The 17,377-nt window shown below is 44.9% G+C and overlaps 1 protein-coding gene and 1 long non-coding RNA gene across 7 annotated transcripts in view; one reads left to right on the plus strand and one right to left on the minus strand.

Moving 5' to 3' along the window:
- Positions 1–1,979, plus strand: part of LOC105492331 (myosin X) — a 276,819-nt gene extending 274,840 nt beyond the window's left edge. For both annotated transcript variants that reach the window (XM_071099081.1, XM_071099082.1), the window contains exon 41: positions 503–1,979. In XM_071099081.1, coding sequence (XP_070955182.1) covers positions 503–604 — 102 coding nt within the window. In that variant the 3' untranslated portion in view covers positions 605–1,979. The remainder of the gene's footprint in view (positions 1–502) is intronic.
- The window catches only part of LOC105492307 (uncharacterized), a 75,737-nt gene that overhangs the window by 30,943 nt on the left and 27,417 nt on the right, over positions 1–17,377 (minus strand). The gene's annotated exons all lie outside the window — the stretch shown is intronic.

The raw sequence follows: 17,377 nt of genomic DNA on the forward strand, positions 1-17,377 counted from the left end.
GCGGGCCTGGGGGTCTGGGGAGCTGGCTGCTCTCCCAGCCCCTAGGGCCTCAGTTATCTTGTTTTTTCAGCTGCATCCTAAGGAGTTGACTAGAATTAGATGATCCTGTCTTTAAAGGCTGTAATTATGGACTCTGTCATTTCACATTTATTTTAAGCGGGGATAGTAATCCTAGCACTGTTGACACTGAGTAACTTCGGCTTCCTTGGGTAGCTCTGTATTTTAATGTGCAAAATCTGACAGTTTACATCAAGCCAAGTTGGCACGTTTGTGTGAAAGAACCACCAGGTGGTGCACATTGTATTTGGAAAAGCCGAGATTCCACCTCTCCCTGATGAGGAAGGTGAAAGCAGCTAAATTTCTGGCTTCCTGCAAAATGGGAGCTGTGGATTAGCACGGAAAGCTATGGGAGGGTGCCCAGGGAATGTCTGGTTATTAGGCAGGGCCCTTTGCTTGGGGGAGACTCATGACCATGTGTTGGTTCTGCTTCCCTGCTGGGCAGGTGGTGGATGTGGCCAAGCTCATGAAAGCCTACATCAGCATGATCGTGAAGAAGCGCTACAGCACGACACGCTCCGCCAGCAGCCAGGGCAGCTCCAGGTGAAGGCGGGACGGAGCCCACCTGTCTTTGCTACCTGAACGCACCACCCACTGGCCTCGGCTGGCTCCAGTGTGCCATGCCCAGCCAAAACACAGAGTTGCCCAGGCTTTCTGGAAGCTTCTGGTTGGAGGGAGGTGTCTCTGAGGATCCTTTTGCCTGCCGACTTCAATGATCCTGTATTAAGCTGTCAACTTTAACAGTCTGCACAGTTTCCAAAGCTTTACTACTCTTAGAGGACACATGCCTTAAAAAAGGAGGGGAGGAACCATGCTGCCACCAAAGCAGCCGGAAGTGCCTTAACTTGTGGAACCAACACTAATCGACCCTAACTGTGCTACTGAAGGGAACTGCCTTCCCCCCCTTCTCGGGGAGACTTACAGAGCGTGGAAGGGGGGCATTCTCTGTCAATGATGCGCTAACCTCCCAACCTGATTTCCCCGAATCTGAGGGAAGGTGAGGGAGTAGGGAGGGGATAGAGAGCCCGAGGGGACTGTATGTTTGAGCTGGAGTGCTGCGGGCAGCCTTTCTCATGGAATGACATGATCAACGTTTTTCTTTGTTTCATCTTTTAAGTGTACGTGCTTGCCTGTTCATGCATGTGTTCATAAACTCAACACTTTAATCATGGTTTCATGAGCATTAAAAAGCAAAGGGAAAAAGGATGTGCAATGGTGTACACAGTCTGTCTGTATATTTTTAATAGTGCAGAGCTATAGTCTCAATTGTTACTTTATAAGGTGGTTTTATTAACAAACCGGAATCCTGGATTTTCCTGTCTTTGCTGTATTTTGAAAAACACGTGTTGACTCCATTTTGTTTTACATGTAGCAAAGTCTGCATCTGTGTCTGCTGTATTATAAACAGATATGCAGCCTACAAGATAACTGTATTTATAAACTACTCTTCAACAGCTGGCTCCAGTGCTGGTTTTAGAACAAGAATGAAGTCATTTCGGAGTCTTTCATGTCTAAAAGATTTAAGTTAAAGTGCTACTTGGAAGGTTAAATTGTATCCCTCTGGATCGATTACAGGTACAACCATGTTGACTATGGGGTAGAGACGCTGCATTCCAGAAATGTCTTAACATTTGAGTGAACCTTTAAAGGACCCTGACATTAAATGCTGAGGCTTTAGTAAAATACACACGTATTTTATCCCAAGTTTATAATGGTGGTCTGACCAAGGCACCTGTAAATAAATCAGCATTTATGACCAGAAGAAAAATAATCTGGTCTTGGACTTCTATTTTTATATGGAAAAGTTTTAAAGACTTGGGCCAGCTAGGTCTACCCACACAAGAAATTTGCCTTGTCCCGTTGTGCACAACCCTGCAAAACTGTTGGCTCACAGGTCTGACAATAAAAGATACTAGCTAACACGCTGTGTGTTTCCTTTATCAGAGGAGGCTCGAAATGCCATGGAGGGGAGGCTTATTTTTGTTTTGGCTTTGTGGTGGGTTTTTTTGTCTTTAGAGACAGAGTCTCTGTTGCCCAGGCTGGAGTACAGTGGTGTGATCTCGGCTCACTGCAGCCTCTGCCTCCTGGGTTCTAGCGATCCTCCGGTCTCAGCCTCCCAAGGAGCTGGGACTACAGGTGAGCACCACCATGCCTGACTTTTGTATTTTTAGTAGAAATGGGGTTTCACCATGTTGGCCAGGCTGGTCTCGAACTCCTGACCTCAAGTGATCCATCTGCCTCAGCCTCCCACAGTGCTGGGGATTACAGGTGTGAGCTACCGCGCCCGGCTGGCTTTTTGGTGTTAATGCTGGGGTTTCAGTGTCTGGGCTTGGTGTTTGTTTCATGGACTTGCTCACCAGGTCCACACACAGAACTGCAGCTGTCTCCACTGCTCTTGTAGACACTGAGTGTGACTTCAAGAAAGCCAAGAGGCAAAAGAAGGGACTGATAAATGAAGTCACACACAGCTGAGGACTTGAAATGTGTTTATGTCAGACAGTCTCCTGTGTCAGCCCCAAAGGGTGCCTGATCTTGAAACCCCAGATCCTAGAACCTGCCTGCACTTCTCCCTGTGGAGTAGAACACACAGGTAGGTGGTTTGGTTGCCTATGTACCCAAACCACCAGACCAGGCGTCTGGCATGAGCAAGCGCCACTTCCCTTGCAGACCACTGACTCCCACCTCTGCTCATGCTCACAAATAGCTTCTTCCCATTCTGCAGGGATTGGGATGGAACCTGAAAGCCAGGTGCTGCCTGGATCCTGTGCCCCCCCCACCCAGGGACCGAAGGAAGGCTGGCAAAGACTAGGATATGTGTTCTTTGTTTTTATTTTAGGCCCAGAGAGAATTTGACAGAAGTCTTTCTACTGCACACCTCTCAGGATTCCCTCTGTGACTTAATTTACTCTGGAAGGCTGTCCCCCGCCCTCAATTACAGATGGGGAAATAGGCAAGGAAAGGCATGACTCAGTTAGGGGGTTAGAGCAGCACCATAGTTAGAACGTAGATTTACGCGTGAGCCTTTGCGTGGCATAGTTGTGGTTTTGTTTTTAGCCTCTTATTTAGAAATAATTACAGACTCAGAGAAAGTTGTAACAGAACATACAGGGAGGCCTGCGTGCCCTTCACTCAGTTTCCCCAGTGGTGACATCTCCTATCACTGTAGAGCAGCATCACAGCTAACAAAGTACCACTGAGTTTCCCGCAGCCACGGAACCTATTCCAATTTTACTGCTTTTACGTGCACTTCTTGGTGTGTGTGATGTTAGTAGCTTTGAACAAGGTCAATGAAGTGCAGTCGTCCCTTGGTATCCAAGGAACATTGGTTCTGGACCTCCCCCAGGATACAAAATTCACAGATGCTCAAGTCCCTGATACACAGTGGTGTAGTATTTGCATAGAACCTGCACACATCTTTCCTTCCACGTTAAGTCATCTCCAGGTTGCTGATGCCTAACACAACGTAAATGCTGCATAAATCGTTGGCATACTGTGTGTGCGTGTGTGTGGTTTAAAAATTGTTTTAATTTGTTTGAGCAGGGTCTCACTCTGGCACCAGGCTAGAGTGCAGAGGCACAGTCACAGCTCATTGCAGCCTCAACCTCCTGGGTTCAAGCAGTCCTCCCACCTCAGCCTCCCAAAGTGCTTGGATGACAGGTGTAGCCACTGTGCCCTGCCAAAAAAAATTTTTTTAAATATTTTCAATCTGGTTGGATTCAGACCACGTGGACACTGAGGGCTGACTGCAGTTTTGAATGTCTCTGTTTATTACTGAGGAAGGCATCAGCATATTTTATCATCTCAGATGCCAACAATCTAGTATTTTTTAATTCTTTTGAAAGCTAATATATGTAGGTGACTTGTAAAACAAAAATCTCAAATACTAGAAAATGTTACTTTTTTTCCAGCTGTAGCCCTCTAATTACCTATTTTCTTTTCCCAGAAACAGCTATTTTTACTGTTTTATTGAATATTCTCTCAAAAATAATTTAAACTGTCCAATCATATACTTACACATATATATACCCATCCCTGTTTTTAATATATAGAAACAAATTGTTGTAACTTGCTTTTGTCTCAGCATAGTATTTTAGCTCTCATCCTACATTAATACCTATAGAATTGCCTTATTCTTTTTGATTATATAGTACCTCAGATTTGTGGAAAAACAGGATAAGGCCATCTATATTAATCCATTCTCACACTGCTATAAGGACATGCCTGAGACTGGGTAATTTATAAGGAAAAAGAAGTTGAATGGATTCACAGTCTCACATGTCTGGGGAGGCCTCACAATCATGGTGGATGGTGAAAGAGGAGCAAAGGCACATCTTACATGGCAGCAGGCGAGAGAGCGTGTGCAGGGGAACTCCCCTTTATAAAACCATTAGATCTTCTGAGACTTATTCACTGTCAACGAGAACAGCATGGGAAAACCTGCCCCCATGATTCAATTACCTCCCATCAGGTCCCTCCCATGACAGGTGGGGATTATGGGAGCTACAATTCAAGATGAGATTTGGGTGGGGACACAGCCAAACCATAGCACCACCTAAGTTCTCTGTAAAAATAGTTTCAGCCAGGCATGCTGGCTCACGCCTGTAATCCCAGCATGTTGGAAGGCCAAGGCAAGAGAATCACTTGAGCTCAGGATTTCAAGACCACCCTGGGCAACATGACAAGACCCTGTCTCTACAAAAAATTAAACATTAGCCAGGTGTGGTAGTGCGCATCTGTAGTCCCAGCTACTGGGGAGGCTGAGATGAGAAAATCATTTGAGCTCAGGAGGTCAAGGCTGCAGTGAGCCATGATGGTACCACTGCATTCCAGTGTGGGTGACAGAGCGAGACCCTGTCTCCAAAAAAAGAAAAAAAAAAAAGTTCAGAAATCTAAGAGGGCAATTTTTTAGTTACTAAGCTTTTTATTCAGGTAGCACACTAAATTGGGTCAAAAATCTGCTATAGTAAAGTTCTGTATTTGTGTGTACTGGGTATAAAAATAAGTGCTTTAAATAATTTGAAAATCCCTACTCACCAAAAGCTTATACTGTAATAGGGGACACGACAAGTGCATAAAGCCAAATTTAGCCAGTACATTTATAACTGTTTTGTTGGGTTGATCAGAGAAGCATCATGATTGCTGGAAAAATATTGGACCTGGATTCAAGGTTTGGCATTGCTATTTTCAAAGTATGTAATCTTTTAGGTCAGGGGTCAGTGAACTACAGTAGAGAGACCAAATCTACCCTGCCACCTGTTTTTGTGAATAAAGTTTTATTGAAACAGATCTCTGAATTTGTGGATAGTTTGTCTATGTGTGCATTTGTACCACAACGGCAGAGATGAGTAGTTGCAACAGAGGCCCACCACAAAGCTAACAATTATTTACTCTCTGGTTCTTCATAGAAAGAATGTGCTGACCTCTGTTGCAGGTAATTATGGTAATTATAGAAGTATAATATTTCCTTTAGAAGCAAAGCTACAGTTAGAATTTTGATTCCATGTGTGATGCAAGGAATACAGTCCCCAGTTTTGAGACAGTTGCTTTAAGTGTTTCTTTTTTTTTTTTTTTTTTTTGAGACGGAGTCTCGCTCTGTCGCCCAGGCTGGAGTGCAGTGGTGTGATCTCGGCTCACTGCAAGCTCCGCCTCCCGGGTTTACGCCATTCTCCTGCCTCAGCCTCCCCAGTAGCTGGGACTACAGGTGCCTGCCACCTCGCCCGGCTAGTTTTTGTATTTTTTAGTAGAGACGGGGTTTCACCGTGTTAGCCAGGATGGTCTCGATCTCCTGACCTCGTGATCTGCCCGCCTCGGCCTCCCAAAGTGCTGGGATTACAGGCTTGAGCCACCGCGCCCGGCGCTTTAAGTGTTTCTTACCCACTGTTTTACATGAATCTCCTCCCTCCCTGCATTTCCTCATCAGTGCAAACTGGCTCAGCATCACCTGACTTTGTATTTGATAAATCTGCAGATGAAAGAAAGCTTCTCTGGGACAGATTCTATCTTCCCTCCACATGCCCCAAGATATCTAGCATTGTGCCTGCTTGGAATGTTCTGGGGGCTCAATTTAGCCATAGATCACACCACCGATCTCCATAATAAACTTTAAGCAAGTTATGGAGATCAGACAAATGCACATAAAATGTGAAATGACCACACAAGGTAGCACAGCAAGTCTTGTGATTATCACGAAGTAGTATTCCAGGTGCTAAGGCAAGTAGATTGATGTGACTGGGATGACGGGGGAGGATGCAAGGTGGAGGGGTGTGGACCTTGAGCTGGTCTTGCAATATGGCAGGACTTGGGATGGGAGAGGAAGGGATTCCTGGTGGAGAGCGCTGGGAGCACAAGCGTAGGTGGGGTGTGGAGATGGGCATGGGGCAGGTGCAAGGCAGAGGTCAGAAGACATGCTGGGGTTCCCTTGTCCTGATCCAAAATAGTGTCTTCTTTGGTCTTCCACCCTTGTCCTCCCACCATGTGTCTATCCTATTCTCCACAGACCAGATACCTAGGGAGATCTTTAGAAAACATAAACCCAAATATATTTATTTCCTATGCAAAACTATTAATATAACTTTCCATACCACCGCAACATAAATATTTATACCTTTAGAGCCCTATGTTTTTTTTTTCCCCCAGATGGAGTCCAACTCTGTCACTCAAGAGTGCAGTGATCTCAGCTCACTGCAACCTCTGCCTGCCAGGTTCAAGTGATTCTCCTACCTCAGCCTCCCACGTAGCTGGATTACAGGCGCCCGTCACCATACCCGGCTAATTTTTATATTTTTAGTAGAGACGAGGTTTCACCATGTTGGCCAGGCTAGTCTCGAACTCCTGACCTTGTGATCTCCCCACTTCGGCCTCCCAAGGTGTTGGAATTACAGGCGTGATCCACTGCATCCGGCAAGCCCTGTGTTTTCTGCCTCTGTGTGCCCCTCCAGCCTTGTCTCAAGCCTCTCTCTACCTCACTCATATTCCAGCTGGACTGGCTGTGGCTTAGCAGCATTTGTCTTGGTCATGCTTTCATTGAGTTCCCATTTTATTAGTCTCACAACTTAGAGCATTCTGCAATGACGAAGGTGATGAATGTTTCCTGGTGATGGGAGCTGTACTTTCTAAGCCCATGGAGGTCTGGCCATGATGTGCTGATAAATGCTTACCAACTGATCTCTGGGGAAAACAACAAAAAACAAAAACCAAAACCCTGCTTCATAGAATTTGCTGATTTTCGTGGTGTAAATATCCCCACTATGGTTAATTTCAGGCTCCAGAGTGTCACCACTGGAGGTGGAGTTAGATGCACACAGCACACAGTCACCTCCGGCAAGCTGGTAGGAGCCAGAGGTCCTGTACACCACTGATGAAACACAATGGAGAGGAGATGTCTTTTGTTTAAATTTAAAAATGGTATTTGCTGGTTCAGAAGACAACCTCTGAAAGAAGTAGAAAGAAGACACTTATAAAGCCTTAAGCAGTTTGTTTCGATAAGGGGTGTAATTAAGGTGGGAAAATTAAAAATGTAGTATAGGATCTGTTTCCATCTTTAGTTCTCCCAGGGACTTCTATTTTTACTTTCAAGTAATAACTGGGTTACAGCTGATAAGCAGTTTGAGACGTAAACAGGATCTACGGACCCTGAAGTATTCAGACGTTTGCTTGGTGGGAACTAGTTGTTACATTTGAGTTCTCATCATTCCCTCATGATATGCTGGGGAAAATACTCAGTGATTCCTACAAATGCCATCTATTGGGGGAATAGTTCTCTGAGTTCACTGAATGACTCAGCATTCAGGAAATTTAATAGGCCTCTTAACTGGAGATAACCCCAAGGATCAACACCAACCATCTTTATTAAGTTGCTTAAAGCCTAGTTGTTAGTAAAAAATATAAATATATAAGGCAATAAGACAATTAACAGAGTATGTGGACGATCTGGATTTGTGTTGAAGGGGTCTAGAAAGAAAGTGTTCAGAGGGAAGTTTTGAAGGGAGAACATTTAACCCCCAGATGCAGATTTGTGGTATACAGAGTGAGCACAGGCCAGGGCAGTGGAACCAACGAATGGAGAAAAGTCATGAGGTAAAAATGAGCAGAATGTGGATTTAATTTTTTAAAATTATACTTCAAGTTCTAGGGTACATGTGCACAACGTGTAGGTTTGTTACATATGTATACATGTGCCATGTTGGTGTGCTGCACCCATTAACTCATTTACATTAGGTATATCTCCTAATGCTATCCCTTCCTGCTCCCCCCATCCCACGACAGGCCCTGGTGTGTGATGTTCCCACCCTGTGTCCAAGTGATCTCATTGTTCAATTTCCACCTATAAGTGAGAACATGCAGTGTTTGGTTTTCTGTTCTTGTGACAGTTTGCTCAGAATGATGGTTTCTAGCTGCATCCATGTCCCTACAAAGGACACGAACTCATCTTTTTTATGGCTGCATAGTATTCCATGGTGTATATGTGCCACATTTTCTTAATCCAGTCTATCACTGATGGACATTTGGGTTGATTCCAAGTCTTTGCTATTGTGAATAGTGCCGCAATAAACATACGTGTGCATGTGTCTTTATAGCCACATGATTTATAATCCTTTGGGTATATGCCCAGTACTAGGATAGCTGGCTCAAATGGTATTTCTAGTTCTAGATCCTTGAGGAATCGCCACATGGTCTTCCACAATAGTTGAACTAGTTTACAGTCCCACCAACAGTGTAAAAGTGTTCCTATTTCTCCACATCCTCTCTAGCACCTGTTGTTTCCTGACTTTTTTAATGATTGCCATTCTAACTGGTGTGAGATGGTATCTCATTGTGGGTTTGATTTGCATTTCTCTGATGGTCAATGATCTAAAGTAATTCTTTCTTACACTCTCTTTCCTTTCCTGTTACTAACTCTTCCTGTTATTCTGTTAATATTCTCTCTTTGATGTAATCAATGGCATTAGTTACCATTTGCTCAGCACGTTTCAGGCTTGGCACCAAGTGTGCTGCCATCAGCATCTGGTTTTGTCCTTGCCGTGAGATAGATGCTATTTATAATCTATTTTAATATCTATTTTATAGTGAAGCTATTGACATTTAGAAAGCAGTTTATTTAACTTGCTGTAACAGGTTTGCTGTGTAACAAAACTCCCCCAATTTCAATAGCTAAAATAACATCCACTTCTTTTTTTTCTGAGACAGAGTTTTGCTCTTGTTGCCCAGGCTAGAGTGCAATGGGCCATCTTGACTCACTATCACCTCTGCCTCCTGGGTTCAAGCGATTCTCCTGCCTCAGCCTCCTGAGTAGCTGGGATTACAGGCGCCTGCCAACATGCCCAGTTAATTTTTATTTTTTTGAGTCGGAGTCTCACTCTGTCGCCCAGGCTGGAGTGCAGTGGTGCAATCTTGGCTCACTGCAAGCTCCGCCTCCCAGGTTCACAGCATTCTCCTGCCTCAGCCTCCCAAGTAGCTGGGACCACCAGTGCCCACCACCACACCTGGCTAGTTTGTTTTTTGTTTTTTTTTAGTAGAGACGGGGTTTCACCGTGTTAACCAGAATGGTCTTGATCTCCTGACCTGGTGATCTGTCCGCCTCGGCCTCCCAAAGTGCTGGGATTACAGGCGTGAGCCACCACGCCCAGCCATTTTTTGTATTTTTAGTAGAGATGGGGTTTCACCATGTTGGCCAGGCTGGTCTTGAACTCCTGACCCTCAGGTGATCCTCCCGCCTTGGCCTCCCAAAGTGCTGGGATTACAGGCGTGAGCCACCACACCCGGCCTAACATCCACTTCTTTAGCTCATGATTCAAGGGGTTGTCAGTTTGAGCTGGCTCACTTAGGCAGTCCCTCCCTGCTGGGCCCACACATGGCTCTTCCGTTCAACTATAGCGAGGTGAACAAAGTTGACCTTGCCTGGCTTTCTCATATTTGGGACCTCAGATGAGACAGTTGAGCTCCATTCCATGTGTTTGTTCATCCTCCAGTTAACTAGCCTTGGCCGGTTTATGGGGCATTTGGCAAGGTCCTAAGAGAACAAATGGGAACAGGCAAGTCCTCTTGAGATTTAAATTCAAAACTGGCACACTGTTCATTCCACCACATTCTACTGGTCAAAGCAAGATATAATGCCAGGCCGCTGTCAGGAGGTGGGGATATAGACTCCATAACTTCATGGAAGTTGCTGCAAAGTCACTCAACAAAAGGTTGGAGAATCGTGGCCACTTTTGTAATCTACAGCACTTGCTGAAAATCACAATACTATTACAGACAGGGAATTGAGGTCCAGGGTCATCCGTCTCCAAATCTCACTTGATATACTTTGGTTATCTGTCCCTTTCCAAATCTCATGTTGAAACGTAATCCCCAAGGTTGGAGGTGGGGCCTAGTGAGAGGTATTTGGATCCTGGGGGAGGATCCCTCATGGCTTGGTGCCACGATAGCGAGTGAGTTCTCATGAGATCTGATTGTTTTTAAAAGTGTAGCATCTCCCTACTGGCCTTGCTCCCACTCTGTCAAGTGGTGTGCCTGCTCCCATGCCATCTTCCACCGTGAGTGAAAGCTCCTTGAGCCCTCCAGAAGCCAAGCAGATGCCAGTGCCATGCTTGAAGAGCGTGCAGAACCATGAGCCAAGTAAACTTTTTTTTTTTTTTGAGATGGAGTCTCGCTCTGTCGCCCAGGCTGGAGTGCAGTGGCGCAATCTTGGCTCACTGCAAGCCCCGCCTCCCGGGTTCACACCATTCTCCTGCCTCAGCCTCCCCAGTAGCTGGGACTACAGGCGCCCGCCACCATGCCCGGCTAGTTTTTTGTATTTTTTAGCAGAGACAGGGTTTAACCATGTTAGCCAGGATGGTCTCGATCTCCTGACCTTGTGATCTGCCCGCCTCTGCCTCCCAAAGTGCTGGGATTACAGGCATGAGCCACCACGCCCAGCGAGCCAAGTAAACTTCTATGTAAATTACCCAGTCTCAGGTACTTATTTGGCAATGCAAAAATGGCCTAACACATTTCATCACAAAACTATGCCAAATCCAAGCAGTTTCTCTATTTTTCACTGGCCTCCCGATAGGACCACACCCATTCTATGGGGCATAATTTACCATCCCATCACCAGCTTCCTTTAATTAGAACATGTACCTTCAGCATAAACACACATACATGCCCACTGTATTATTCCCTTTTCCAAGTTTCTGCTCATATTCTTCTCTTGCTTGAAGTGACCTTTCTCCCTATTCACATTCTCTTCATCCATGATAACTTGGTTCAGGTTTTAATTTCTACACAAAGCCGCCTGTGACAGACTGCTCACACACACCCAATAATCTGGCCTTTCTCTCCTTTTACCTTTTAGTAACAGAATCCCCCTATGTTTTGGCTTGCAATGCATGCTTAGCCACAGAATACATTTCCCAGCCTCACGTGCAGCTTAGTGTGTGTGGCCATTTTAAAGCATATTGCAACTTCCTGATACCTCTCCCATAAAAAGGTGAAGTCTAATTCTTATGAATATGGGTCAGCCATGGCGATTCACTTCTAATGAGTAGAATGTGGAAGAAATGCTACTGCATGACTTATAAGCCTAGGTCATAAAACGTGGTACATCTTTACTTACTCTTTCTCTGACATGTAAGAAGTCTCCTAACCTAAAGATACCATGCCAAATAGACTATGTTAAGGAGGCCACCTAGAGAGAAAAGCTTGACACACCCCAGATGTACCATACCTCAGCTGTTTAACTTCCCAACCTCGGCCATGAGGTAAGTCAGTGAGTCTTTAGATTATTCCAGCCCTTAGCTTTGAACTGCCCCGTCTTAAGCTGAGGGGAGCAGAGCTGAGTTCTCCCTGCTAAGATCTGCCCAAATTGCAGTTTCATGAGCAAAATAACTGTTGTTTAAAATGATCACTAAGTTCAGGGGTGGTTAGTTTCACAACTGTAGAGAACTGGACATATTTTGGCACTCTAGACTTGAGGTGCTGCCATAACCAAACCTAAAGCATGTGGCTTTGGCACTGAGCAGTGGGAAGAAGTTGGACTTAAGAAACATGTTAGAGAAACATTGAGGACTTCAAAGAAATCATTAGCAGAGGCTTGATGGCCCTCTGGGGGACTGCTGGTGAGGACTTACAGGAAAGTGAGGAAAATATTATTGGAAGCTGGAAAAAAGAAAACCTTCATGATGCAATAGCAGGAAGTTTAGTAACACCGTTGCCTGTGGCAATGTGGGAAATAGAAAAAGCACCTAATGAGCTACATGTTCCAGCTAAGGCGATTTCCAGAGAGTGTGTTGAAAGTACCACCCGGTTTCTTTTCGCTATAAAAAATAGACAAGCTAAAGAAAGAACTGTTAAATATAAAGGAGCCAGGACTTTCTGAGTTGAAAATAAAACTGATTTTCATTCCTAGTTTCTCCAATTGACATAGTGATTGCTAAAATAAAGAAATGGTTTCTGGAAGATATCAAATGCAGGGCACTGTCAGGACAACATAGTCTAAAGATGAACCCAAAGGTGCAACTGTAAAACTCTATGTGACGTTCTTAGAATTAAAATCGAAGTTCTCTAGTGATTGTCAGGGTAGATCCTTCCCACTACACAATTTGGGCTTCTAAGAATTTTTTTTTTTTTTTTTTTTTTTTTTTTGAGGCAGAGTCTCGCTGTGTTACCCAGGCTGGAGTGCAGTGGCACAACCTCAGCACACCACAACCTCCATCTCCCGGGTTCAAGCAGTTCTCCTGCCTCAGCCTCCTGAGTAGTTGGGACTACAGGTGCATGCCACCAAGACTGGCTAATTTTTTTTATTTTTAGTCGAGACAGGGTTTCACTATGTTGGCCAGGCTGGTCTCGAACTCCTGACCTCAGGTGATCCACCTGCCTCAGCCTCCCAAAGTGCTGGGATAACAGGCATGAGCCACCACACCTGGCCAAGAATCTTAAATGAATTATTCCAGAGTCACCTTTCAGGGATCCTGACGTAGAAAAATACTTATCTTGAGATACACAGATGAGGCTTTTGTTTAATGGAGTAAATTCCAGTAGGTTACATAGTAAATCCAAAACGTTGTAAGATAATTGTATGAAACAAAACTTTGACAGGCAGGACACAGACTGAAAAATCTAATCGGCTGCAAACATGGCTACATTTTATAGAAAAAGAAAAGATGACTCAGAGGATATATCCAAGAACCCATGGAGAATGATTCCCATTTTCCCATTTGCTGGAACTGGGCCTTCATCAGTGGACTGGCCATGTGAGTTCAGCTGGATTTCAGAAGTGCAGTGGACCAAGGAGTTCTGTGTGCTTCTTCCCCCCACTGAGTGAGTTAGAGGATCTAGAGCAGTTATCTTATGCCAGACCCACCATTGCCTGTGGCATGAGCGGGACAGAAGACTTGTCTCTTTAGTATACAGATCTTCAGTTCAAAAAAAGATCATCAATGATCTACACTCAAGGAACTGCCCACGAGGAGCCTCACCCATGTGGGAACGTGATTTACATGACAACACCCTGGGTCTCAAACCTAAACCTGATCTCTTAATAGATACAACTTTGCAAGTCCTGGGATGAAGCAAGTGTATTTTGCATGAAGGAGAAATGTAAATAATTTGGGCTAGAGGATCGATTGTGCTGCTTTTAAAATACATCCATGAATTCTGTGATACTCCTCCCACGAAAAGGTGGAGTCTAATTGTCCTCTCCTTGAATATGGGGCAGCTCTAGTTACTCACTTCTGATAAATAGAATGTGACAGGAATAATACTGCGTGACTTACAGAGCCAAGTCATAGAAGGTGACACCATAACTTTTGCTTGTCTCTCCTTCTCTCTTGGGACACGTGCTTTTGGAGCCCTAAAGCCACCATGGTGAAGAGAAAGATACCGAAGGAATCCCAGCTGTGCCAACCCCCGTCTATTTAAGTCTTCCCAGTACCAACCACAAGGTAATTCACATGATTCCAGTCTCCAGCCTTCAAGCTGCCTCGACTGATGCCAAGGGGAACAGAGACATGCTATGCTCACTGAGGAGGTTCCAGCCACTTCAGCAAGCCAGAAAGAGAAAGAAAAGAAAGAGAAATGGAAAAGATATACAACTGTTATTATTCACAGCTGATACGATGAAGCCCCTCACTTATTGACTGATCACGTTGGATTTTCTATTAGAATTAATGAGTGATTCTAGCAAGATCACTAGATAAAAAGTCAGTTTTTTTAACTGCGTTTCTATATAGGACCAACAATGAATTATAAAAGAAAAATGTAAAAATAATACCTTTTATGATGTTATTAAAAACATTTAATATCTAAGAGAAAGTGAAAATCTAAATAAATTAGTGCATTATCTCATGTCAAAGCCCATGACTTCTTCCTGATGCTACAGTCTGAACAAGATGTAAACTGATCCACCAAACATATGAAATGAGAAGGGAAAATGGCTGCTACAAATAGCCAACCATAAAGGCGAAAATATGTTGGCGATGGAAGGAAACAGGGGTATATACCCTAATGTGTCTGTTAAACAGCTGAGAAAGCTAAAGCTTCATAACTCCTACTTTGATCATCCTTATTCTAAATTATGCTAAGTGTAAAACATAGTAAGAAAATCTAACTTCTAAAATAAAATACCTTCCTTCACTACCAAGAGGAAGTCCCATTTATTGGTTAGTAGAGAGCTTCTGCTTGAAAGGTTTATTTTATATTTTACATCGTGGTAGAATTATGAATTTTTTCAAAGTAAATTTCTGCTGCTATTCACCTGAGTGTACCACCTATCTAGAAGCATCCATGTGAGAAGCACACCGATTGCACATTGATACCTGCTATTAGGAACACCTCCACGGCCGGGTGCCGTGGCTCACGCCCATAATCCCAGCACTTTGGGAGGCCGAGGCAGGCGGATCACCTGAGGTCAGGAGTTCGAGACCTGTCTGGCCAACACGGCACAACCCCATCTCTACTAAAAATACGGAAAATTAGCCGGGCGTGGTGGCTTGTGCCTGTAGTCCCACCTACTTGGGATGCTGAGACACAAGAATCGCTTGAACCGGGGAGGTAGAGGTTGCAGTGAGCTGAGATGGCGCCACTGCACTCTGGCCTGGGTGACAGAGTGAGACTCTGTTTAAAAAAAAAAAAAGAAAAAAAGACACCACCTCCCCTTCTCCTGATTCTGCATAAATGGTTATTTGTCATTCAGTCCTCAGGTTACATGTCAACTCCAGAAAGGCCCTTCCTTCACCAAATATATTAATAATTAGCCTTTGTTGCATCACTGTTTTTTTTTTTTTTTTTTTTTTGAGATGGAGTCTCGCTCTGTCACCCAGGCTGGAGTGCAGTGGCCAGATCTCAGCTCACTGCAAGCTCCGCCTCCCGGGTTTACGCCATTCTCCTGCCTCGGCCTCCCGAGTAGCTGGGACTACAGGTGCCCGCCACCTCGCCCAGCTAGTTTTTTGTATTTTTTAGTAGAGACGGGGTTTCACCGGGTTAGCCAGGATGGTCTCGATCTCCTGACCTCATGATCCACCCGTCTCGGCCTCCCAAAGTGCTGGGATTACAGGCTTGAGCCACCGCGCCCGGCCATCACCGTCTTTTAAATATCACTTGTCACTAAATGATGTCTTCTTGTTTATTGTATGTCTTTTCCAGTTAGAATGGAAGCTCCATGAGAGCAGAAATTTTTTCATATTTATAACTGTCACTTTGTTAATCAGAACTGTATCTGAATAGAGTAGGTTCTTAGTGATGATTTCTTCAATAAATAAAGGAATAAAGTGCGACTTTCAATGTGGGCTACACCCCAGGTGAGAGGAAGGCAGAGATGAACTGCTGATGCTTTGAGAAATGCAATCCCGGGGTAGAAAGGATGCGGGAGCGAGGCGGAAACGGATGGGAGTCAATGCCAGCCAAGGCTTTATTGTGACAACCCTCTTCACCGTGAGCCAGAAAGAGACCCAGCCAGTTGCTCAGTGGGGCACCTGCTTGGCTCTGTGGGATGTCTCTGCACAGGCTGTGCAGGAAAGTCCTGCCTTGGAGCAGTCCTCCAGAGGGAAGAAATGTATCTTCCTGGCTTGGTCCTGTCTCCTGTTTCCCGCTGGTTGAATTTCACTACCTGGGGAGTCAGCTCCCACACATGTCCATGCCATCTGGTACCTTTATTTATTTTTATTTTTTTTAGAAACAGAGTCTTGCTCTGTTGCCCAGGCTATAGAGCAGTGGGCATGATCATAGCTTACCTCAGCTCCTAGGCTCGAGAGATCCTCCCGCCTCAGCCCCCCAAGTAGCTAGAGTGACCAGTGCACGCCACCACACTCAGCTTTCAAATTTTTTGTAGAGATGGGGTCTTGCTATGTTGTCCAGGCTGGTCTCCAACTTCTGGCCTCAAGCAATCCTCCTGCCTCAATTCCCCAAATGGTGGGATTACAGATGTGAGCCACTGTGCCTGGCCTACCTGATGCCTTTCAAAGCCACTTAAGAAGTTATATCCTACCCAGAGGTGAGCTGAATAATGGCCTAACACAGATAACCACATCCTAATCCCCAGAATCTGTGAATGTTACCTGTGAATGGCAAAAGGGACTCAGCAGATGTGATTAAGAGTCTTGACGCCAGGTGCGGTGGCTCACACCTGTAATCCCAGCACTTTGGGAGGCAGAGGCAGGTGGATCACGAGGTCAGGAGTTCAAGACCAGCTGGGCCAACATAGTGAAACCCTGTCTCTACTAAAAATACAAAAATTAGCCTGGCATGGTGACGTGTGCCTGTAGTCCCAGCTACTCAGGAAGCTGAAGCAGGAGAATCGCTTGAACCTGGGAGGCAGAGGTTGCAGTGAGCCAAGATTGCACCACTGCACTTAGCCTGGGTGACAGAGTTAGACTCTATCTCAAAAATAAATAAGTAAATAATAAATAAATAAATAGTCTCAAGATGAAGCAATTATTCTAGGTCATCCAAGTGGGTCCATTGCAATCCCAAGGGGTCTTCAAAGAGGGAGGCAGAAAATCAGAGGCACGGGTGGGAGATGAGACAATGGAAGCAAGAGTAAGAGTGAGGCAAGAAAGGGGCCATAGGCCGGGGAATGCCAGCAACCTCTGCAAGCCTGGAGAGGCAGGAGGCCCTCGGGAGAAAGCAGCCCTGCTGGCACCTTGATTTTAGAAGCATGAAGCTCATTTCAGACGGTGACCTCCAAAAATGTAAGAAAACTAACTTCTGTTGCTTTAAACCACCACATTTGCGGTAACCTGTGACAGCAGCAACAGGAAACAAATTCACATGCCCTGAAGGTAGCATTTCGTGGAAATCTCTGGCGGGAGGATCTTAAGACTCCAGATACACAGCTGGTTAGTCTTCA

Source organism: Macaca nemestrina, chromosome 6, assembly GCF_043159975.1.
Source record: "Macaca nemestrina isolate mMacNem1 chromosome 6, mMacNem.hap1, whole genome shotgun sequence".
NCBI classification, from domain to species: Eukaryota; Metazoa; Chordata; class Mammalia; order Primates; family Cercopithecidae; genus Macaca; species Macaca nemestrina.